Source organism: Lepisma saccharinum, chromosome 2 (assembly GCF_977018435.1).
Source record: "Lepisma saccharinum chromosome 2, izLepSacc3.1, whole genome shotgun sequence".
NCBI lineage: Eukaryota > Metazoa > Arthropoda > Insecta > Zygentoma > Lepismatidae > Lepisma > Lepisma saccharinum.
In genome coordinates this window covers 44,495,735-44,522,207 of record NC_139230.1, presented here as the reverse complement: position 1 = coordinate 44,522,207, position 26,473 = coordinate 44,495,735, and the positions used below count along the sequence as shown (strand labels likewise).

General features: G+C 38.4%; 1 protein-coding gene across 1 annotated transcript; it reads right to left on the bottom strand.

The window, feature by feature from the left end:
- Positions 1 to 334: 334 nt before the first annotated feature.
- On the bottom strand, positions 335 to 19,286 carry LOC145984423 (NADH dehydrogenase [ubiquinone] 1 alpha subcomplex subunit 7-like). The gene is made up of 3 exons (XM_083118086.1): positions 19,040 to 19,286; positions 4,507 to 4,703; positions 335 to 880 (listed from the first exon to the last, which is right to left on the bottom strand). Exons 1-3 carry the CDS (start codon positions 19,103 to 19,105, stop codon positions 820 to 822), a joined length of 324 nt encoding a protein of 107 aa, XP_082974212.1. The 5' UTR covers positions 19,106 to 19,286; the 3' UTR covers positions 335 to 819.
- Positions 19,287 to 26,473: the final 7,187 nt, after the last annotated feature.

Sequence of the window (26,473 nt, the reverse complement as noted above, 5' to 3'; positions counted from 1 at the left end):
TTAACTTTGACCTCAGATCACAGGAACTTAATCTCAGTTCAACTTTTATACAACACAGAATCAAAGTTCAGCATGACTGTAGGTCAATTTTACTGGCTAATCAGGATCACCTGCCTGGATGTTTCTTTGCGAGTGTCCCTTCGTGAATTTCATATTATCCTCACTGACCTGATTATCCAAACGAGCAGAAAAGAGCCATAAAACAATATAAAACTTAGAACTATTTTGTAATATAGGTATCACAATAGCTAATTACAACTACAATTATGCCACTAAATATAATTGCATAATTTTGCATGTGGAATTACAGGAATTGCATAAATAATAATACATATGAATTTAACAAATAACTTTATTTACAATTTGTTACAAAATGTTATGCAGTGTTAATAAAACACTAAATTCATGTCTTAATAGAAGAATACTATGTATGGGTATTTATTATGCATAATTATTATGATTTTTCACTTTTTGTTTTACTATTTTCCATTAACTTCCATATTTGAGTAATGGAGGAAAGTTATGTGAATTTTACACTTCTCTTGCCAATTATATATTTTCTGGCAACTGGTGAGAATATACACCTCGAAAAGTGATCTTTATTTTTATGACTCATGAAGAATCTAAAACACATCAAATTGTATTATTCTGACACTGCTGTACCGAGAGTTTAAATTTAGAAATAGAACGAAAATGTACATTATTGTGTAGCTATTGCAACTAACAATATTTGAACCACTACAATCTTCATGACAGAACACAAACACCACACTTGTTTCTCTAGTTCCTATGGTACGAACTATTTAAATACACAAAAATTTAATCCCAGTGCCATACTTGTCCTGGCAGAGGTGGTTTCTTTTGAACAGCTGCAGTCTCCCTGAAGAATAAAAAAATATATGGATGTTAGTACCAATTCTCCCTACTTTGCATTTCAATATATTAGGGATGGGACAGATTAACCAGTACTCGATGTCAAACGATATTGGTGTATTGGCAGAAGTACCAATATTTTTACCGATCCAATATATCTATAAATATCTTATAATTTAGTACAATATTCTGTTGTTTTATTGTAATTTTATGGATATAAACATATAATCTCCATTTCTACTTTTTAAAACTAAATGTGTAGATATGCAGCTTCTTTTGCATTGCAGCCATCTGGTAACAGGTCAATGAAGCTTTCAGGTTCTTCAAGAACCATTTGGAATTTAAATAGGGTCTGTACAATATTGGTTATCAGTATTGGTACTTTATTGATATCTGCCAGAATTTCACATCAGCCCATGCCTACAATATACAGTATATACAATATACATTCAAGGGTTGAGTCAGTAATTATGTTCACTTTTGCTGTAATTTGTCAGTGCTTTAGCTCATATTTGACCATCATCCATTTTCTTGTTTTTGCAGGGTAAACATAGCCGTGCCACTGTCCATTTGTACCAAAGATTGTGTGGGGAATAATGTGTACGTAACTTGCCACTACATCGACAGTCACTTGTTGGTTTGTCAGAATCATGGCATGGACTTGCTCAACATTGTCATCAGTAGTGGATGTGAATGGGCATCATGCTCCTCCTCTGTGCTTGATACTTGTCCGACTGTCTTTGAGCTTCTCAAACCATTTGAACACACTCCGCCATGGTTAAGCACTTTTCTCATATTGTGATTCAAGCTTTTGGATTTTTGGCCCCTGGTACACCTTAAAATCACAAGAAACAAATCACTGCTTGTTGTTGTTCTTTGGTGCAAATCAAGAGTGGCACGACCATGTTTCCTCCCAGATGGCACAGTGGTTCCGTCGTTGCCTTGTAATCAAGGGGCCCCGGGTTCGATTCCTGGTGGAGGCGCATAGTGGTTTGGATCCCACTTTAAGCTGTAGGTCCAGTCCCGATTAGCCTTACTGTGCATAAAGTGGACTTAAAAACACCAACTCAATCAATCAATCAAAAGCATGCCCATGTTTATCCAACAACAACAACAACAACAAAAAGAGAAAATGGGTGATGAATGTCAAACATGCACTAAAGCAACAACAAACTCTCTACTGACATGTGAAAAGCAATATGGCCAACCTAAAGAAAAGTGTGGATAACCATGGACTCTCCCTTGTAGAAGGCAAATTCATATTTATACCAACTATTGGAACTGTTGACTGAGCAGCTTAGCTCATGTAGTTACCAGGAATTTTTCACGTGGCACACAAAATGACCCCCATTTGTTTTTTTTATTTTTTTCACATTTCAGATGAGAAATCACGTCATGTGTATGAACAGCAGTTGCAGTAGTCATTGTAAAAGTGGCGTAATGAAATGTGAAGCATAATTCATGATGCTGCCGCTAGGGATTTAGTGTAGACAACATGGCAGACAAAGGAAGACTTACGATGCAACAGCGATCAGCCAACTGTGCTACTTTTTCCTGAAATGAAAAGCATTGTTGCGACTCAGAGGCGTTTTTGTGCACATTTCCATCCTCGGCGGGTCCCCTCTAGAAAAACTATCCACAAACTACATGAAAAGTTTTGAATGGAAGGAACAGTATTGGAATCAAAGTGTGATCATCCCCAACCTGTGCATTTGCCTGAGAATATTGAAGCTGTTCGAGTTGCTATGCAGAGGAGTCCTAGCAAATCAGCTAGAAAAGCTCTGTTCAACGGATTCTTAAAAATGATCTCGATATGTATCCACAGATTACCATGGTTCAAAAACTCACAATTGAACACAAACAGCAGAGGATGACCTTCGTTCATTGGGTTGAGAATAACGCCAACAGTGAACAATGTTTTGTTTTCTGACGAGGCACACTTTCATTTGGATGGTGTGGAAAAGATTTCCCGAAAAAAAAAAATCATCAAGATTTAATGGAACTGAGAAAACGTATGGTTCAAGCTTGCAGTGAAATTACAGAACTCAAGTGCCACAGGGTAATTGGTAACATTGGTGTTCGCTTGACTGCAGTTACCAATAACAACTGGACCTCCCCGATGGCGCAGTGGTAGCGTCGCCGCCTTGTAATCAAGGGGTCCCGGGTTCGATACCCGGTGGAGGCACAAAGTGGTTCGGATCCCACTTTAAACTGTAGGTCCAGTCCCGATTAGCCTTACTGTGCATAAAGTGGACTTAAAACACTAACTCAATCAATCAATCAACCAATAACAACGGTGGTCACATTGAGCATGTATTGTAGTAGTACATTTTCCCAAAATGTAACCTTTTTTGTGATATATGTTTCATTGAAAACTTCTTTATAATATAATTTTTATCCAAGAACAAAATGGGGGATCATTTCATGCGCCACCCTGTACCTTGCTTTTTTAAAGAAGATTCAATCCAGATCTACTAGTAAAAGTTCTTCAGAAGTTTCTCATTCATCATATAGTACAGTCATAAGCAAAAGTAATTGGAATTCCTGTCCAAACTTTACAGCAGGCAACCCAATACAAGCAATGAATTAGCATATTGCATAAAGTTGCAAGAATGGGTGCCCATGAAATGACAAAAGGATCATTTAATCTTTGGTGTTTAATTCTAGTATTTATTATGGAATACATAATATCAGCAGAGAAAAGGAGCATTTTGAAGAGAACAATCACCAAAGAAGATCCCTATATCAGAACTTGCAAAAGGACTGTCCTAATTACATTGCTCACTATATGATGTTCAAGTGAGTGAGAGAGTGTGTGTGTGTTTGTTTTAATAAATTTTATAGCTTTTGTTATTGATTCCAATTTCCCAGTTCAACCTTTCATACTGCTTTATGGTTGTACTCCAATATAATTCTCATGATAGTTGTTATACAATAACGTAATACTCAATTTCTTGCTTCTCTTTCTCTTCCTCTCTCTCATTTCTTAATTTCTCTGCTCTTTCTACCCTGCCCCTGTTTCTGAATTATTTGTCTTCATTTCTCTTAATCTCTAGTTTACTTCATATGTCTTCTCTCCTCCCTCCCTTTCCTTCTTCTGATGACACATAAATATTAGATCAATATATCCTGTCTAAGGACACAACTTTCTGATTTTGAATCACCTTGCAAAACTTTCTGCAAGTGCCCATGATTCCCATCATAAAGACATATGCTTGCAATGAATACACCTATTTGGGAATAACACCACAATTAAATAAATACTGAAGGGAGGTTCTGTTTTCATAGTTTTAACTACACTTTATGATGTGAAAGGTAAATTGAGACTGGGCCTGCAGTTGAAAGAGGGATCCACAACACTGTGCCTCCAATGAGGATCAAACCTTGGATATCTCGTGTACAGCCAACAGCACATCACTAAGTTATTGGAGAGGCACAAGGGAGGTTCTGAATAGTTCACCACATAATCACGCAACACATGGGGAATATTTAAAACCTTATTAATGTTCCAATTTTTTTCCAAAAAGATATGTTTTTACAAATCAATTTTGATTTATATGTATATGTTACACAACTTGCAATGGTATTTCAAACTTATATATTGTAAACAAGCATTGTACAAAAATTACTTACACTGTCTCTTTCCCAGCAGCAATGGCCTGTCTTGAATTATCTGCTAGTACAAGTGGTGGTGTCACTTCTCTACGCCCATCACGAGTGTAATAATGATTAGCGGACAACTTATCTGCTGAACCAGCTGGCAAGTTAGGAGGAGGTTGTGTGCGTGCAGCTATCCAATCTTGAAAACGTAAAGCCTGTGTATGTTTTCTCTAAAAGAAAGACAGGAAAAATTTACAGAAAATGGTCAGAATTTGGTTAAGAGCAATCAATTTGCCATATATTTAAATAATAGGGGGAAATATTAAGCAATGACCTTAATATAATTACTGCATATTTCAATTATTAGCATATTTTCCCTACTTTCTTCACAGTAAATATATAATAGGTATAAAAACTACCAGGCTACTGCATAGCTACATAGTCAGCACTTTTACCTTTGCTACAATTAGTCCTAGGTTCAATTTCTTGTGGGAGCTCAAAAATAAATTTGGGTGTTGTCCCACAATCATGAGAACAATTGGGGAGCTACTTGAAAAAAAGAAGTGGGTTGAAGTGGGTTCTAGTCTAGAACAGGCGCGGCTCGTGCATAATTTTCCTGGGGGTTCACCAAAATTATGCAAAGTGGACTTATCTAAACCTTTTGAGACACTACACGCTTTTGTTCGTAGAGATAGTACTGGGAAAATTATCAAATTTTGGCCGGTAGATTACTGACAAAGTTAATTTGCTTTATGTTCAGATAACAGTGACAGCACCAAGGAGTGTGTGTGTAGGAGGCGATCATTTTAATTTAAGATTTTCGTATGGTATTGTATTTAGGGGTATCTCAGAATTCAGAAAATATTCCCGCCTCAATTTTGCCTCTTTCACTCTTGCCAACTCATTTCTGATCCCACCACTGTCAAATAGACTATATTATTGGAACTGGATCCTGAACCTACAGTTAAAAAATACAAATCTCTGCCTGCTAAAATGAGTATGTATCAGTAATCGAACCCAAGACCCCTTGATTACAAGATAATTCTTATATAACTATTCGAAAGTATATCGCTAAATCAAAGCGATTAGATTCTATTCTATGCAATATGTTAACTTCTCGCACAGCAACAACTACACTCCTTCCAATACACAATCCACCTCACTTCACTCAACGTATCACTATGCCACATATATTTCAATCACCAGCCATGCACTTCAAAACAAACTAACAAGTATGGAGACAATGACACGTAACAAAGTTAAATGCGCGCGTCCCTTCGAACACCCTCTCTTTCTAGAGTATAACTGATCGCACGAAACCCAAACAACTTTTTGGTCGTCTTCTGACGTAAGTGCGAAATGCCTTCATTGTTAGGTTAGGCTTGAATAAATAGCAAATATTACATTTTTGGTCAAGCACGGTAAGCCCCGAAAGTTGAGTGTATATATTCTAAGACAACTAAACCTAAAAAGCCTAACATGTCAACAAAAGCATTTAATCTGACGTAAGAAGACCAAAAGGTTGTTTAAGTCTTGTCCGATAAGCAACCCCTCGCCCTCGCGCTATTTTTGACTTTTCGGCTCCTTCCACCTGAAGTGTTTCCATCTTAAAGATGAAAACTCTAAATGTGTAGTCAAGTTGTTTTCTATCATATTTATCTTATTTGTCCCATCATCTTTACTTCTAGCTTTCGTTCGGTGCTACCTCTACATTTATATTACACCCTCTTCATTAATCTAATAAGTCTTGTAAAATATAAAAATACAAAGAGAATGCCAAATGAATTCAAATTGAAACACATAGTGCAACACTGGAAGAGAGAAGAGCGTGATTCACTCCAGCTCGCTGGTGATCCTACGAACTGCGCATGTCCGTTTTGACTATACGGCCTTCCTCCAGTCTCAGACTGCATGTATTTTCGCCATATGTACGCGTCGAGCTTCTGCTAGCCGTCCTAAGCTTTTAGCATGGTAGGGGTTGGCTTGCGGAGGTTCAGCGGAGACTTTGCACGAAACGGAACTAGAGGGGAGCTGAGTGGCTCTGGCCCGCGGTTTCTCCTTCTCACTAAGAGAATTTGCCACTCTACGCTTATGAACTTCTCAGTTATTGTTTATTTTGTATATTACTGGGGGTTCACTGCACATTTGCGCTATACAGCCAACCGCGCCTGGTCTAGAAAGTCAGATAATAACAGTGATGGTCACCCAATGCATCTGTAAAGCTACATGGTAGGCCTTGGACCTCAAACAGATGCTTGCTGTCACAGAGTTTGGGAACAGTATCAGTACTTATAGTTATTACTGAAGCATTACATTGGAGTTGGTAACTAAATGCTAAATGGCATCAAACCTTCTTTGTCTGCCAGTCTCTGTACAGACAAGGTACAGGATGAGGCAAAAGTCCAGCACCTCCCTTTTAATTTGCAAATGGCTTGACGGAGAATGATGGAACTTCAGATACAGGTAATGGGGGTGGGATCACACCAGATAGGGTCAGTATGCATCATGGTGACCTTCTTGAAAGCTGCCATTTTGGAATTACCTCCAGATTTTCAAATGGGAAGGGGGTCATGTGGTATGACATTAAAATGTGCATTTTCTCAGACATAAGAATATGCAGTTATTTTTCCCCTACTTTTTTTGGTGAGACTATTTTGACAGTTGAAGTTCACTTTTGGCGTAATGTAATGGGTAGTTATTCATTCCTTCCAGGTGATGTAACATGGCTCTAACCCTCCAAAAACAGATTGAAATTGTTGTGATCAGTGGGGAGCGCAGTGCCAGGGTCGCTGCAGAGGATTTCAATGCCAAGCATCCAGAGAGAGATGGCATCTCACATGTCACAGTGTTGCCGAAGTTTAAAGAGATGGGATCCGTGGACGACAGAGAACGTAGTGGATGGCAGAGAACTGCTACTTACTAGGAACCAGCAACGGCAATTGTGGCATCCTTGGCCAAGAGCCCAAAATGCAGTACCAGACATTTAACATCAGTGTCAGGAGTCAGAGATCCATACTCTGCGTGTTGCATATGAACAAGTGGCACTTCTATCAAATTCAAATGCCGCAGGACCCACTGAGTGGCCAACACGTTCTCTGGACCTTACACCCCCTGATGGGCCATCTTAAAGCCATGGTTTATCAAGACAAAATCAATGATCTCAGACATCTTGCAGCACCAGATCCAACAAGCGTGCGACTCTGTGGACCCTGCAGTGTTACTGTGTGTGCATGAGGACTGGCAAAAATGTCTTGCATTTTGTGTGGCACAGAACAGGCAACACAGAGCACATCTAGCAGGATGCCAAATGTGAAACTTCGTCAAAATATGCTTACCAAATAAAGTTAGGGGAAATATAACTGCATATTCTTGTTTCTGAGAAAACACAAATTTTAAATGATGTGCCACATGACCCCCTTCCCGTTTGAAAATCTGGAGGTAATTCCAAAATGGCAGCTTTCAAGATGACAATCATGATGCACACTGGCTCTTTCTGGTGTGTCCCCACCCTCATTACCCATATTCGAAGTTTCATCGTCCTCTGTCAAGCTGTTTTTAAATAGAATCAACCAAATCAATCAATTTCCGGTTTCACAATTATTTTTCTTCTTAGTCATTCTCTTCGAACGCCAGTACTGTAACAGCCAAGTTCACTGTTGAAAATCTCTTAAACATTGTAGATAGCACAATCGGCAAGCTCTCTATACTGAAAAATCGTTGTGCTCTGTCAAGAAACCAATAGCAGATGGACGATGATTATACCGGAGCAAAGCTTGTGGATATCCCCTGACCGTCAGTGGACTGTGACCTGAACATAGATGTGAATCAAGCCTTACACATGTAAGGTGGTCCCACCTGTTAAAAGTTAAGGAGTGAAACAGATGATACTCAATTTGATATCAGCAGCGCAGAGGAGATGGGGAATCTAGCTCAAACTACCAGAGTTCCGGCAATCGACGTAAAGCATGTAGCAAAACAAATGTTGCATGCATGAAAATAAACCTTGCATTTAACACTTTTGAAGTGGAGATTTAAAAATGAAAATTGATCTCCTGTTTGGTCAATTAATATCTCTCTCTCTCTCTCTGTGTGTGTGTGTGTGTGTGTCTCTCTCTCTCTGTCTGTCTCTCTCTCTCTCTCTCTCTCTCTCTCTCCATCTCTTCCAATCCTATCTTCTTCCCCACCTCTTCGTTAATTGCATCCATTGTAATTATAAAGAGCAGTCATCCTGTTTTAGTCCATTACTTATACTGAACCACTCTGTTCTTCCCACTGGTGTCTTCACACAACTCTGATTGGCCTTGTATGTGCTCTGCACTCGACACACTATCTCTTCCTAGACTCCTTTCTCTCTTAGAGCATTCCAAATCTTTGTTCTGTCCATGCTATTGTATGCCTTTTCTACATCTAGGAATGCTATAATCAAATAATTTCCATAATCAGAGTGCCTTTCCTGTAATTGCCTTATGGTGAACATCGTAACTACTGTTGATCTGCCTCTTCTAAATCCATACTGTTCCTCTCTCATGTTCAGCTCTGTTAATTCTCTTATTCTTTTCTCTAATATTTTCTCATACATCCTTGGACCTACCATTAGTGGGATTCAAAACACTATGTGCCTCCATCAGGTATTGAACCTGGGACCCCTTCATTACAAGGGAGACATTAATGTGTATGCATGTATGACACAAATTATGTATTAATCATGAAAAAAATCTTACTTTCCAACAGTTCAGGTGCTTAGGATGGTGTAATCTCCCCTTCCTGGGGTGAAATACGATGTACTTGAAAGGCAAGTACTGTTTTTATTGATGTAAAGAGTTGAATTTTATGCAACTCTTTACATCCTGATTATTTTTAACGTATGTGGTGGTTGTATGACTTCAAAACTGGAAAAAAATAAGTTAATTTGTATACAATTTTCAGTGTATCATCTGTGACTATCTCAACACATATACGAAATGTGACAATGATCTGTTATGCCATTTTCTTTAGTTCTTTTTTAAAATACACAATTTTGTACTTCATTCAAACTTTGTTTTACATTCACTTTATGCTCAGAAGGACTGTAGCTACTAGATCTACAGTTAAAAATGTGCCTCTACAGGGAATAAAAACCTGCAACTCTTGATTACCAGGTGTACCGGTTAATAATTCTTAATTTCGTCGCTGGATGGTACTGGAAACAAGGGTTAGTGCACAGTCTAAACTGTTACGTCAGTGTGTTGCCAGGACAGTACTTGTCAAAATGCCATGGATGTGCAACCAAGTGCGAGTGATCACGATATTGGGTTTGTGTGGGAAACATGTTGACCTTCAAACCAAATAAGGTGCATGAGCGGCACGTCCTGCTTTTCTTGTTCAATCAAAAGAAAAATGCGAGTGAAAGCCATCGTTTCCTTGTGGAAACTTACAGCTACAATGTCCTAATGCAAGACATGTGTGTGCGTTGGTTTTGACGATTCAAAAGTGGTGATTTCGACTTGAAAGACAAAGATCGCCCGGGCCAGCCGAAAAAATTCCAAATCGCCGAAGTGCAAGCACTGTTGTATGAAGACGATATGCAAATGCAACAACAACTGGCAGAGAAGTTAGATGTTGGTCGCCAAACCATATCTGATCGTCTTCATGCCATGGGAAAGATCCAGAAGACAGGAAAATAGGTCCCACATCATCTGAACGACAGACAAATGGAAAATTGAAAAACTGTGTGTGAAGTGTTGCTTTCTCAGCATGAAAGAAAGTCTTTCTTGCATCGGATAGTGACTGGGGGTGAAAAATGGATCTACTTCGAGAACCCAAAATGCAAAAAGTCATGGATTGACCCAGGACAACCTTCAACATCGACTGCAAAACCGAATCGCTTCGGAAGGAAGACAATGCTGTGCATTTGGTGGGATCAGAAGGGTGTGGTGTACCATGAGCTTCTGAAACCAGGTGAAACAGTGAATGCCGTTCGCTACCGTCAGCAACCCATCAATTTGAACCATGCATTGATCGAAAAGCACCCAGATTGGGCGACAAGACACGGAAAAGTGATTATGAAGCACGACAACACCTCATCACACACAGCTAAAGGCGTCAGAGACACCATTCATGCCCCACCCGCCACACTCACCAGACAGCCCCTTCGAACTACCACTTCTTTTCATCGATGTCTCACTCACTTTTCCAGCAACACTTCAACAATTACGAAGACGTCGAACAATGGCTTGCTGACTGGATGACCTCAAAATGTGAACATTTTTTCTGGAAGGGCATCCACAATTTGACGGACAGATGTGCACAATGTATAGCTAGCAATGGTACATACTTTGAATCAAGCATTTGTTACCTTTCTCCCCAGATACACTTGATTTCTTTCGGATCAATTAAGAATTATTAACAGGCACACCTGGTACAAGCTGACAGCATAGTCACTATATCCAGCATATGGAAGTCTAGCAGTTGATGAAAAAGGCGTCTGAAACTTTCAAAATGTGTATGGATTCAAGATTGAAGCTAGTAACATACAAATGTGTCAGTTTTATAAGTTTCAGTCCTTGTTGGTACTGTAAGAAGTTCATCAGGACCAAGTTCTGATTGTTTTATCCTGAATTGATCATGGTACACAGACACTTTTTACATGGTTTGATTTCTAATTGTGTCTGTTAACACATACCTCAGGGTTTTAGTGATTTCTTACTTTGTGTTTTCTGGAGAACAATTTTCCCTACCATACACTAACACATTGTTCTTTGTTTGCGAGCAAACAAACTGCCATCCCCTTTGTGTGTGTGGGGGGGGGGGTGCTTAGATGTATTACATTGCAAAATGTGGTACTTTAGTATTATACGGACTACCTGATTTCAGAGTCAGTTTTCGGGGAATGCAAAAGAAAACCTAACCGAATGACTCATGCTTGCGAGGGGAATATAATTTAACGTAGACAAATGAGATAGTCCGTATAATACTAAAGTACCCAAAATGCTTTCGTTGTTAGGGGTTAGGTTTTGGGCTATTAGCAATAATCAAACATCTCTAAATGTTTGAGGCTCTTAGCATTAAAATGACGTCCCTAAATGTTTTAAACATCTTATCTCAAACTCAAAAGTCCCTTCGAATCTTGAATGAAAATTCGCCAGACCACCGTGTTTTAGATGACCATAAACCAAACACTGCTGCTTGCTGTGCGTCACTTTTTAAATCATCATTACTTTGGTAAATAGTACTTAGTGAAGGCATTAACAGTAACAGTTTCATGTATCTGAGACATTTCTTCATTGGTACTAATTTACTATTCCACAAACAGATATCTTCATTTTTACACAAGAAACTACTTACGGTAATAAGTTCCTGTAGCATTGTCTAACATCTGGAAGGTGTTTTCTGTCATATGGGAATGTATCATAGCGGAAATTCATGTTTCTTGTTGAAAATTAATTCTCCGACTGACAATAGCCTTTGGCGCGTTTACCTTCGTAGATGATCACATGTCGTGTTTGTGTTTTGTTGATGTTCATTGGGATGCAGTGTTTCCAACCTTATGTGTTACCAACCAAAAATACAAACATGACGTGTCGTGGATGCGTGGTGAAATTCATACTGGGAGCCCCACAAACCATTGATGAATAGCCCCTCGAACTATTTCCGGCAAGGTTAGGTTAGGTTAGGCAAGCATAGTTAAAATTTTGTTCGTAAAACAATGCGAAGTAAAAAAAAATATTGTGAAATAAAAATTAAATTACATCAGCTTTCTTCACGAATGTTTTTTGGGTTATGAAGGTTGGAAACACTGGATACCAAATAAAAATCAACAAAACACAAGCACGACGCGCAATTATCTACAAAGGTGTACGTGCCATACTGTGTCATACGAAAGCGAGACAACGCACATAAAGAAGTACTCGTAATGTGAAAAATTGACATTACTTTCATCAAAAAAACGTGAATACACATTAAAGAATGTTCCGCAAAGCACATAGGTAAGTATGAATGTTAAAAGTGATGAAACAAAGAAGTTACAGGGGTTTGTAGAATAGTAAATTTTTACCTTTTTTTGCCGGTAAATCATGTAATTTTCGACATTAATTTCACTCCGATGCACGAATGCTGTTCCCTTGATGTCTGTCTACTACGTGAACCAAATTTTTGCATGTGTTTAATGATGTAACAACCGATCAGTGTTTCCAAATATGCGGTTTTGTAACTGTGTAACAGTTGTAGAACGTAAATAAATGTGTGTTACTGTTCATCATTTCTGATTACGAACTTGCGACAACATGATGTGCACAGGATGCGTGGTGAAATTGCATGGCGTTGAAGATCCATTAGAATTTGTCATTAACCATGGAATTGTGAAGGAATTTGAATGTCCCAAAAAATAAATTATCTTCAATTTTTCTAATTTTAAAAAACAATTTTAACTGTTTGCCTAACCTAACAGAACCTAACCTTGCTGTGAATGGTTCGTGGGGCTATTTATGAATGGTTCATGGGGCTATCAGTGAATGGTTCGTGGGGCTATCTGTGAATGGTTCGTGGGGCTATCTGTGAATGGTTCGTGGGGCTATCTGTGAATGGTTCGTGGGGCTATCTGTGAATGGTTCGTGGGGCTATCTGTGAATGGTTCGTGGGGCTATTTATGAATGGTTTGTGGGGCTATCTGTGAATTGTTCGTGGGTTTTCGAACCCGGAAAAATATATTTTTCTAATTTTAAAAAACAATTTTAACTATGTTTGCTTAACACTAGAAGCGCCAAGCCGGTCATTTTGGCAGTTTTTCAAATTGCAGTTTCTGCTTTGTACAGAAACTTTTTTCTTCGTGCGTTGTAATTTTGTGACTTTTCCTAAAATTTGCAGTACATTATTACTGCTATGAGTTATTTACAAAAAAATAATACTAATGGAAATATTTGTGTTTCTACCTAGAAGCGCCGTTCCCCGTCATTTTGACCGCTAATGTATTTCAATGGAAGACCACTTCTAGATTGGAACGTTGCACTTACAGTTTCCACCCCTATTCTTCCTTCCTCTTTTGGACTTGCCCATATATGTTGGCGTATTGTCGAAGCTGATAAGGAGGGGAAAGTGAAGACTCAGTTTTGTTTGAACACTGCAGTTTGTAAGCATGTTTTCTAGACAATGTGTCCTCAGTCCAGAGGAATATTTGAAAGTATTACAGGAGATTAGTGAAAATGAATCCGATGTCGAGGACCCAGATCTTACTGATGATGATATGGACTACATTCCTACAACAGATGGTGATGATGTAACTGATTCTGTGGATTCCGAAGATGATGCAGTATTGAATGAATCTTCAAATAATGAAGAAGGTAGTTGTGCAAATACATCCTCTGTGTGCATTTGTGTCTGTGTGAGTGTGCAAGCATACATGGATATAAGTGAATGTACTGTTCATGTTCGCATGCATGATATTGTGTGTGTGTGTGTCTGAGTGTGTGTGCACACAATAATGATTCGAACCCCTGGGACATCCCGAATGCCTGTACAATGGTCCACTAGAGAGCGAGGGCGAGAGAGAGAGAGAGAGAGAGAGAGAGAGAGAGAGAGAGAGAGAGAGAGAGAGAGAGAGAAAGCTATTCTTGATTTATAGGTATTCAATTTTGATAAGTAACATGATGTCTTCTGACGAGTCACTGGCACTAGACACTGGTCGTTGAACATTCTTTTTTTTTTTTTTTTTTTTATACTCGCTCATTCTGATTGTAATAATTGCACTTTGAATCATGATACTATTATTGTTGCAACAAACAAATAATAATAATACTTTCAATTTTTATACTAATATCGCTGCAACTCAGTTCTTTTTCAGGACCATCTCCTAGAAGAGGGAAACTGAAAAATTCGACAAACAAGACATCTGTAGGAGCTAGAGGTTGAGGAAGGAGCCCTGGAACAGACCGAGGAGGACGACATTTCTTTGGAAGCCACAAGGTAGGTTCAGTGTATGTTGGCAAAGATGGTATAAATTCTTGGACAGTTGAATCTACTGGAGCACATGCTGGAGGGCGACGTAGCGCTCAAAATGTATTGAGAGAGACAGCAGGTCCCACTCCATACGCAAAACCCCATGTTGGTTCAAACGTTGCCAGTGCATGGCGACTTCTTGTAGACGATTCCATGCTTCGACACATACAGAAGTGTACGGAAGAAGGAGCAGCTCGAAACCAGCAACCCAACTGGTGTTTGTCATTACAAGAACTTGACGCTTTCCTGGCTATTTTAAGGCACGTATGGGTGCAGTTCTATAGACTACAATTTTTTATGGAAAACTACTTGGGGACCACCTTTCTTTCAACAAACAATGTCAAGAAACACATCAGGGAAATAATGAAATATCTTAGATTGGATTCAAAATCATCCAGATCTGAATGATTACAAACTGATAAATTTGCACTGTGATCTGAAATTTGGGACAAATTTATAGGTAATTGTAGGAGTTGCCACACTCCAGGGGAAAAACTGACAGTTGACGAACAATTGTTTCCTTCAAAAGCGAGTTTTTATTATTATTATTATTATTATTACTCCATGTAAACCATATACATTGGTATTTGGAGGGTTCAGTACAGTTCATATAAAAGAAAAATAATTACAAATTTTCTATAATTTACAATCTAGATATTCACTAACACTATAATATTCCTTATTAACTAATAGTTTATTTAATTTATTTTTGAAACTTGTCATACTTTCTGCTTTTATATCATTTGGTAAATGGTTGAATATTTTAATTGCCATCTGTTGGGGTCCTTCTTCAACTAATGTTAGCCTGGTGAAGTAAGGCTTTCAGAGCTGTTTATTTCGGGTGTTATATGTGTTTTCTATTGAAGATTTACACAGTACATGCCAAACAAACCAGACAAATTTGGTATAAAATTTTGGATGCTAGTGGACGTACATTACAAATACATGCGCAATGCCTTTCCATACCTTGAGAAAGATGAATCAAGGAATGATAATGTTACTGTACCTGAAAATGTTGTATTGAGAATTACTTCACCTTATCTAAATGCAGGTAGAAATGTAACTACTGACAATTATTTCACATCACTAAAACTACCTGAGAAGCTAAAGGAGAAGAAGACAAGCCTAATTGGCACTCTGAAGAAAAATAGAAAGGAGATTCCTAATGAAATTGTGAACATTAGAACACAAGTGTATGAAACATGTTTGCTAAAAAAGGGGGACATTACATTGTGTGCATACCAAGCTAAACCAAACAACAATGTTCTACTCCTAAGCTCCGTGCATTCAGATGTAGAAATAGATTTGCAAAGCCAGAAGAAACTCCCAGAAACAATCAAGTATTACAACAAAACTAAATGCAGTGTTGATGTTGATCAAATGGCACGCAAATATTCAGTCCGTGCTTCATCACGTAGATGGCCGGTACATGTGTTTTACAATATCTTAGATCTGGCAGCAATAAATGCATGGATAGTTTACAAGGCAGTCACGGGGAGGAACGTTACGAGACATAACTTTTTGATAGAATTAGCTGAGGAACTGAGAGAAGGACATTTGAATGCAAAGCCCAATAAAATATTGTCAACATCAATATCACATGCACGGAATGTAAGTGGCTCTGATTCCAGAAAGAGGCGCCAATGCCAGGTGGCATTGTGCAATAAAAACAAAGCAAGTGACATTTGTTCAATGTGCAACAAATGTGTTTGTGGAAAATTGTTTCTGGTGTAGAAAAGGTACTGAAATGCAAAAAATGTAATATGTGAAATTTCATAACGGAAACTTATTTCCTTGAAGAAAATGAATATTTATTTTTGTAATTAGTGCATGGGAAATAAAAATCGCTGGGTTTCATGATATTTTTGTATTTTTTTACAAAATATTTTGTTTTATTACTGTAGTAATAAGATCATTATTGTATCTCCATTTTGAGAAATGGTCAAATCTTAAATACCGGTCATTTTGACCGGAGGTGGTGCTTCTAGGTAGTAAAAAATCCTAGCGCTTCTAACAGAACTTAACCTAACCTTGCCGTGCATAGTTCGTGGGGCTATTTATCAATCGTTCGTGTATTTTTTGAACCTGGAAAGCAATACAAAATCAGGGTAAGAATTTACAATATAGAGAAAGTCTCCAATTTCGTTAATTTTGGTATACTAACTAATTTTGGCCTCCTAATCACGGATCTGTTGTAAAAAACTGGGGGTCACGTCTGGAAATTGTACATTTTGATGAAAAATTGTTTGTTAGCACAAAAAACCATCCACGGGTAGCCCCACAAACCATTGACGTTAGCCCCAAAAATCATCCACGGGTAGCCCCACAAACCATCTTCGGGTAGCCTTACAAACCATTGACGTTAGCCCCAAAAACCATCCACGGGTAGCCCCACGAACCATTCACATGAGGTTAGGTTAGGCCTGTTAGGTTAGGTTCCATTAGCACTCATTTCACCCCTAAATTCATCGAAAGAATAGTGATCGTACTAGAATTGAACATCATAAATCATTTTCTTGTAAAAAAAAAACGGCGTGGTTGGACACAATGACAGGAGATTACATTTTTGTTCGTAAAACTACACATATACACCTATATATATAAAAAAATCAATCGGCTTTTTTTCAAATTTTCAGACGTGACCCCCGTTTTTTTTCAACAGATTCGTGATTAGGAGGCCAAAATTAGTTAGTATACCGAAAATTAACAAAATTGGAGACTTTCTATATATTGTAAATTCGCTCCCAAAATCAGTAACATGAAAGTAGGTATTTTTCTATGAAGAAGGTTGCAACACTGCATAACCACTGATCATGGACAACGCTAGTCAAGATTTCTCCGCCATATCATGTGTAACGCAAGTGAAAGCAAACAAAAAAAAATTACCCGATATGTCTAAAATTGAGATTATTTGCGTGGAAAAAACGAAATGCCACCTTCAAGAATCCTTAGGAATGCAGAATACGTAAGTATCAATGTGAAAAATAAGAAAATAAAGGAATTTGAGACGTTTGGTGGTTACTGAAATTTTACCGAAATACATTTTGCGGATACGAAAATTTTACCGATTTTTTTTTATTCCTTTCTTCGCTTCCGGAACACACAATATGGTGGGCACATCTTGACTCACATTGTGGGTATGCAGTGTTTCAACCTTCACCAAAAAATACCTACTATAGTGTTCGTCGCTGGTGGAAATTATACATTATGAACGGGTAGCTGATGGATAGCCCCACGAACCATTCATGGATAGCCCCATGAACCATTTACGGATAGCCCCACGGGTCATTCACGGATAGCCCCACAAACCATTTCCATAAAATTAGGTTAGGTTAGTCAAGCATAGTAAAAAAAAATTAAAAAAGGAGTTTGAAACACTGACAGTGGGTTACGTCATCGAACGTGCAGAGCATGCAGTTCAAGTACAGGAAGCATGTCAATTGTGCGTCGGTGGGATATTTCTCTTGAAAAATATATGATTTGCCGGTCAAATAGATTCCATGATTAAAGAAAAGGTAACATTATCGTATGAGGGAAACGGATTCCTTCAAATTTACAGGAGAAAGTACTTACGGGAATCATTTTCTTTAGCGTTGTGGAAGTTCCTGAATATAGATTTGATCCATTTTAATGTGAATGCGTGTTGTTTTCTGCGAAAATCTCTGTCCGACACGCTGTTTCTGCTCCCGCCATTTGCTTTCTGCATGAGAGTGCAATGTTCTGTGTGTTACGATGATGCAACCCTGTAGCCAGTGTTTCAGCCTCGCCGTGTTTTCACTAGAACCACGTAACGTAACCCTACCATAAGAACAGCAGCTCCACGGAAGAAGACATTTCCCCCGAATAGGTGTCACTTATCGCACAACACAGTACCAACATTTTGTTCTGACGTCACAGGAGAGAGCTTTTTCATGTTAGGCAATAAAAGGTAACGCGTCTCTTAGCGAAAATATTATTTTTTCTTTGTATTTATGCTAATGGAACCTAACCTAACAGGCCTAACCTAACCACGTAGGCATTCCTCGTCTGACGTCAATATTCAAGGTTGCAAGATTGTTGTGCATAAAGAAAGAGCTTTAGCGAATTGCGAAAGAAAGATGGTTCCGAATTGCTGTGTATGGACAATGAACGTGGTAAATCGCAAGGTTATTTTACAAGTTCTACACGTAAATGCGACGTATTACCATAATTTCAAATCCGGGCACGAAAGTAGATATTTTCCGGTGAACGAGGTTGCAACACTGCATAAATCGACAAAACACTCTCAGAACGCCCCCTAAACCAGTACGCTATCACGGCCATAATGTGTTACAGATTCGAAACAAGTAACAGTAAGTACTCGTAAATAGAAGAAATAGACATTATCTTAGTTAGAAATGCATTATTTCACCTTAAGAAATGTTCCGCATTCGAAAATAACACGTTAGCAATGTAAAGAAGTCCGAAATATATGATTCGTAGGTGTTTCCCTCATACGATAATAGTACCCTACGATATAACGAACTGTTACCATGAACTTTTCGGTCTAAATCCAGGGAATTAGTAATATTTTATGACTGTATAGTGCGTAAAGACTAGTATTATTAGCGAGACTTACCCCTAAAAGAATGTTTCTCAAAGTTTGTAAAATAGGAGATATGTCTCGTGGCTGGACTTTTGACATAATTTACTTCAAAAATGCAATATATTTCTCCAAATCCACCAAAACGGACAATCCCTATTTACAAATTAAAACGATATAATAGTTACAGCAGTTGTGGTTTCAAGTACCACACAACACAGACAGCTGGCAACGAGATAGAATATGTATAGCACAGATTAGACGTATAGAGTCACAGATTAGTGGTCAGCATAAAGCCTGTGGTTGAAGAGGGGTCTCCTGTTTTGGACAACACTAGAGCAACCTTGCGTTCTGACGTCACAGGGAAAATCTTTCATTGGGCCCGTTCCGAAAGTCGCACGAGTTTAACGCGATTAACGAGTTATGGTAACTGGCTGTCCCATAAGTGCTTCAGTCAGGGTTGGCATGTTTAAAACAAAAGTGTTTAAAACACTTTGTTTTAAGCGTTTAAAACACACGGCTTTGTTTTTTTTACAATTGTTTTAAACGTTTAATATTTTCAATAAATAATACATATGTCTATAGAACATGTTAGAAAGTAATTGAAAAATGACACTTTTCAGTTTTAAAAAATTAATTCTTAAAAGCAAAATTTCAAAACTTGCAATCATACTAAACAATGCACTTCTTACTACAAGATTTAAATAATACTTCTCAGAGGAGCCAATTTTTCTCAAAATTTCAGGTTTAGTCAAAATATATTTAGGTTAGAGTGGACAGTCAAACCATAGAATGGTCAAACTCTTGAAATTATATATTATACCAAACATTTTACAGACTTTATGAAATAAAGCATTTCTCTTGTGAATCTGTTGTGCTGATGGTAATGAAAGTACACTCTCAACATTTGCACTAAGACCTGTAATGGCAAACAAATATTCAGCAATTACCGTAATTTGAAATGGTTCCAAAAGTTTCATCTTGGATAGTTTTTAGTTCAATAACAGGGTGTCTACCAAAATAACACATCCAGAATTCTTGACATTTTCTGGACTTTCCTAGACTTTTTCCGTTTTTCTTAACGTTTATTTATTCGACCCCTACTTAGGAAAAGTTGGAAATTCGTAATTAAGAAAATAAATATTTATTTAATGAAAACCCCTAGATGAAAACTGAAGCTGCAACTATTTAAGAAGAGAATTAGATCTGCTTTATCTATTAATGCATCCTGGACTGTTTTTGGCAGACTAGCAATGCTTTGGCATCTGGATTGATTGATTGAGTTGGTGTTTTAAGTCCATTTTGTGCACAGTAAGGCTAATCTGGACTGGACCTACAGTTTCAAGTGGGATCCGAACCACTATGATTCTCCATCGGGTATTGAACCCGGGACCCTTTGGCGTCTGGACTCATCCAGTATAATCTTATGTGGGGTTTGTGTCTGTTGTCCCTATATGTTTGTGACTGTCCCTTCATCCATCTTTGCTTACCACCATTCATCCTCACCTTCGCGATTAACCAAAGGGGCAGAAAAAGTGAAGAAATAAACTAAATCAACCAATCAGTTATTGTGATAACAAAAATTCTTGACCACAAGAATAATTTATTGCTTTTTTATTGATTTCTTTACTTTTTCTTGACTTCCATTACTCTCTTGACTGGCAGGCACCCTGAATAACTTTGTTCTCTATACGCCTGCTTTACAATCAAAATATTGAATCAGAATGGGAAGCACCTTATTTCATCAGTATAAACTCAAAGGCAAGAAATTACGCTTAGGCATTGAATAGTAACATCATAGAATGGTAACATCATCAGAAACTGGTCCGAAAACTTTGTTCATTAATTGCTTCCGTTTTATCGTTTGTTTTCTAGCAGGACAAACTTTTATTTTCTTCTTGGGCAATGACTGAATCAAAATAAATTTCACTAATGAGTTTGGTAGCGCAGTCCATAGACTTGTAACTTGCATGATTTTTGTTATGTATTTCCCTAATTTAATTAATATTATGTGATGCTCAAAATGTAGGACATGTATGATATTCTTCAAAGTCCTCCCGGACACCGGACATAAGGTTACAATGTAGGACATGTCCGGGAAAAACCGGACGTCTGGTAACCCTAGGCATAGAGGAGTTAAGGAGTAGAGGATTACCCCACATTTAAACCTCGCTGCGCTTTGAAATTGCATATCCATCGGTGGCCAGTAGATGGCGCGGCCGTCTTCTTTTGCTGTTTCCAGCACAAATTGGGGGGAGAGCTCTTTCGGTGACAGTCACGTGGGTTTCAAACGTCCTTATTGGTCAGATCTCTTGTATCCCAGCAAGGCTGTTACCAATGGCAAGGGCTTTCTTTTTCGCTGGTTCCCTTCCAAGCACCGCTGTTAGGGGTGGAGTGAAGAGATGGGATGGGTGATGCATGCGTTTCCGCCACCGCAAAGTTCTTCGGAATCTTTTACTCGAAAGTAAGGTTGCCTTTCCTATGCAATTGTTAACAGATTCTTTGAGTGTTTATTTGAAGGCGAAATTGGGAATGTAAAATGTAGACATTTTCAACTGGCGCCTGAATTTTCAAATTCAGTTCTCAAAAAATATATCATTTTCGCTTGTTGGAATAACGAGTACAGTGTGTGTTTTTTCTATATGGTGTATCATTAAATCAGAATAACAAGCATACCAATAAATTCTTCAGATTTACTTGAAAGAGGCCTCCCCGATGGCGCAGTGGTAACGTCGCCTTGTAATCAAGGTGTTCGGGGTTCGATACCCGGTGGAGGCACATAGTGGTTCGGATCCCACTTTAAACTGTAGGTCCTGTCCCGATTAGCCTTACAGTGCATAAAATGGACTTAAAACACCAAATCAATCAATTAATTTAAAGTAAGACTTCGACCATATCGCTAACACTAAACCCCATGGTTTCAAGTGCCGGACCCAGTGGCCGAGTGGTTGCCAGACCCTGTGGCCGAGTGGTTGTCGGACCCTGTGGCCGAGTGGTTGGGCGGCCCCTGTGGCGGAGTGGTTAGCACATCGCGCTACGACGCCAGGGGTCCCGGGTTCGATTCCCGGCTCGGCCATGGATGTTTGTGATTGTCTGTCCTGAAAAGTCTTGAAATTGAAATATGAATGAAATGATATGAGTGAATGAAGTGTGATGGGGGAAGCTTCCGCATAGGGGCTTTCCTTTTTAAGAAAAAAAAAAAAAAAAAAAAGTGGTTAGCAGAGCGCGCTGCAACACCAGGGGTTCCGGGTTCGAGTCCCGGGTAAGGCATGGGTATTTGTGTCCGTCCAGATAATAAGAAATGAAAATTGAGCTAAAATGAGAAATGAAACACAGTGAATAAAAGTGAAAAACAGCGAAAACTACCGCTTAGGGATATTCCTTCAAAAAAAAAAAAAGTGGTTATCTCATCGCGCTGCAATGCTAGGGGTCCCGAGTTCGAATCCCGCTCAGGTTTGGATGTTTGTGTTTGTCCGAATAATGAGAACCAATGTGAATACAGTGAAACTTGACATGTGTAAAAGATTGTGAAAAATGTGTGAATGACGGGGGATACTGCCGATTAGGGGCATTCCTTTTTTTTAAAAAAAGAAAATGAATAGCACATCGCGCTGCGACGCCAAGGGTCCCGCGTCCGAATCCCGCTCGGGCATGGTTGTTTGTAAATGTCCATTCATCAATTTCATAATTTTATCCCTCATCCCCATCTTCGTAAATTAGCCAAGAGGCACAAAACGCGAAGTAAAATTAAAAAAAAAAAAAAATGAATCAAATCAACCATGGTTTAAAGTGCATCGCCATTATTTTAATTTATCAGTCGTGGCGAAGTCTGAAACGTTATTAAAGGTAGTAACAGTTTTTTGAAGACACCCTTCTGACTTTTTAAAACATATATATTTTTTCCTTTTCTTCTAGCCTTTCGGAATCCCGATTCAAATTTACGAAATGTCCTTCGTTCCCTAGATATTTAATTTCTTCACATAATTCCGATTCTACGCATTCGCACACACTACTGTCTCAAACAAGAATGACTCGAAAATTGTTGGCACTCTGGCATAGTTGTAAAATGTGGCAAAATGCCCCTTCCCCGTCTGCGGGAAACTTCATTCTCCTAACCAAGTAATTTGCACTGGAATTCCAAATGATGAAGGCCCTCAGCAGCACTGAACAAAAGGAAAAAATGACGATAACTCATAACTGAAGTACAAACTGGTGGCGGCCACCTCTTTCACCGGCGGAACAATCATTTATTGACTGCAACAATCTTTACTCGCCTCCGCCGCACAAGAAATGAAAATGAAAAGAATAACGTGATTCACATAATTTTTGTCTCACTTTGCTCGAAATAAAATTATTTCTTTAAGATAGGGTGACCATTCGTCTCGTTTTGACCGGGACAGTCCCGTTTCATAGGCGTGTCCCAGTTGTCCCGTCCATAAAAAAAAAAAAACACTATTTATCCCGTTTTATAAAAGTCAAGGAGTTAGCTTGAAAACCAAGTTCCTGTGTCTTGACAGAAATTCAAAAGACAAATCCCGCGTTTCGTGTTAGATATTGATAAGTGATGCAACTTTTTCAGGGAGTTCTGCAAATACTTCTGGCACTCGTCTACTTCAGCGTAGGACTAACATCAAAGGTTGATCAGAAGAGTCCAGAAACACTATGTAGTCAAACCGGGATTATAAAAATTAATAGCTCTAGACAACGAGAGATCATATTTTACATATATATTGTTCATGATGTATCATTTATGTGATACATACTATAATAAATAATAAAAAAGGTAAAGTGCTCCCCTGTGCTTTGCACCATGCCATGAATGCGTATAGGGGGTGTGGAATTAGGGCCCCACACTTTCTTGATCTCGGCCGAAGCTTGGAGTGATGTGATCAGCACCACACCCCTGGCCGCCTTTACCCCCCAGAGTTTCCTCCAGGTTTCCACTCTATACAACGCTGGGTGATCGCCGGAGCCTCATGAACAGGTGGAAAAAGTCCCGGTTATCCCCCACCGGGGATCGACCCCGGGCCTCTCGCATGGTAGTCAGACGCCATGCGGACTTTTTTATACGCGTATATAATAAAGGAATACCCCTATTCGGTAGTCTCCCTCGTCATTCACACACTTTTTCTCAACATTCATACATATCAGTTTTTCCCTTAATTCTCGGTTAGTGTTGCCCACGAGACGAGACTTTGGCCTGTCTCGTCTCGTGGAGTCTCGTGGAATAGCTGTCTCGTCTCGAAAATATTCGTTTGTCTTATGACACATGGTCAATCTCGTCTCGTCTCGAATTTTTAAAAGCCTGTCCCGTCTCGTCCCGTGGGCAACACTATTCTCGGTTTCTCTCAAACATGCAAGTCCTAGCCGGGATTCGAACCTGGGACCCATGGCTTCGTAGCGTGCTATGCTAACCACTCCGCGAATACCGACTGAGCTACCGCGGCTACTATAATAAATTATAATTATAATGATACGCTAATGACAATTAATGACAATAATTTTATAATTAGTCCTAACCAATTTTTCAGGAGGGGGTAAAGTGACCGCCTTGGAATGTCTCGTTCGTGGGTCAAAATATTACGGTAACCCTACTTTAAGAGCAACATCAAAACGTAGTTGACCATGTTTTTATGTTTAAATTTTTGCAGCTTTTAAAAATTACGATATACCTACTATTGATAAAATCCTATGAGCAATACTTGTAGTTTCCTCGACCACTATAAATTTTTAATTCACCATACTCCTAAAAACTTGTAAAATTATTGCTTTTTTATTTTATGTTATTTATTTTATTTTCTTGAAGAGTGTCAATGGTCAATTCAACCTGTATGTGGAGTGAGTTGACTATATGTTCAGGGTCGGTTGACAATACTTGTCAACTTACTTTTGAAATGCCTTAAAATTACAGATTGCAAAAATGTGATCTAATGAACAGCATAAATGTTCCAAACCAGGGTTCGAAATCCGGGAGGACGGGGGGGAGGGGAATTTCCCCCACCAACGATCTTGTCCTGAAATTTCCCCCAATTAGTTTGAGATTCGAATATACATGACTGGAATAATATCGAGAACATACAAAAAGAACTGACAACAAAGAGCCTTATCTCTAAGGACACTGAACCCAGCAATCCCCAGAACACAGAAATTGGACCGACTTGTTACTTCTTCTCCATTTCTCATCGTCTTTCGTTAGCAACCACGAAGTATATAGATATATTAATAAGACACGTAATAGCATTTATATGTGAATTTTATACAGGAAACTATTATCTTCTTAATATCTCTTAATTCTTGTCCTTCCTCCCTTACGCAAATCATTGTTCGTCAATTTGCAATTACATTTTGAATGAAAGACAGTATATTTTATAATATAATTTGATTACTTAATAATTGACACACATTTAATGACATTATATAGTATATTGTGTGTGTGTGTCTGTTTGTCTGTCTGCTCCTTCCCCCCCCCCCCCCACCAATCTGCAGTGATTTCACACCCTGTTCCAAACTAAAGAAAAAAATAACGATTACTACTCAATTTTTTACCCAGTGTTTTTACGCATATTCACAGAAATCTGCAATGTTGCCCATTCTCGTCTTGTAGGAAAAGGACACAATTTGGAAACTCACCCCAGTCTCCCCCACCCCCTACCTACTGATTGATTTCATTTTTGATTTTGATTTGCTTTATTTTTCTTCGCTTTTTGTGCCACTTTTGGCTAATTTGCGAAGATGGAGATGAGTGATGACATGATGAAATTCATGAATGGACACACTGACTTATAGAAAACACTAGAAGTGATAATTAAATGAATGAGCATTTTCTGCAAAGGCAAAACTGTGAAATAATTGGTAATCATTTTTATGAAGTTGTTTCCTGCTATAGCTGTATTTATTACGAGACAAGAAGTATTCTCATCATTGATTATTATAGTGTCAGTTATTAAATAATACCTCGCTGTCGTATCAAAACAACTCACAAAGAAAACATTACAGGAAAAGTTGTACTCCTTGATGTTGCCTACGAGTTGAGAGAGTTCAGTTATGTTGTATTCTGCATACGTCGCTTAAACAGAACTTTAAAACTAAACTAAACTTCGCGACGCAACAGCCCTGTACCGGTGGAGTAACATAGTGGTTCGGATATATCTTTAAACTGTAGGTCCAGTCCCGATTAGCCTACCTGTCTGTGTATAAAGTGGAGTTACTCAAACTCAATCAACTTTCATTCGCTGACGCGTGGTCAGCTCATCGAGTCCCATCCCCGCTGTTTTCTGTTATATTATTATTAATAGAAAGCAATAGTTAAATAAAATCTAATTCTTATTAAAAACATTTAACCTATCATTTGATTTCTTGACATTTTAAACCAGTTGCTAAAGAAATAATATTAATGATTTACATGAATAAATGTACGAAATTAATTTCTTTATAAATATTTAATTATTTAATAATTGATGTATTACATGA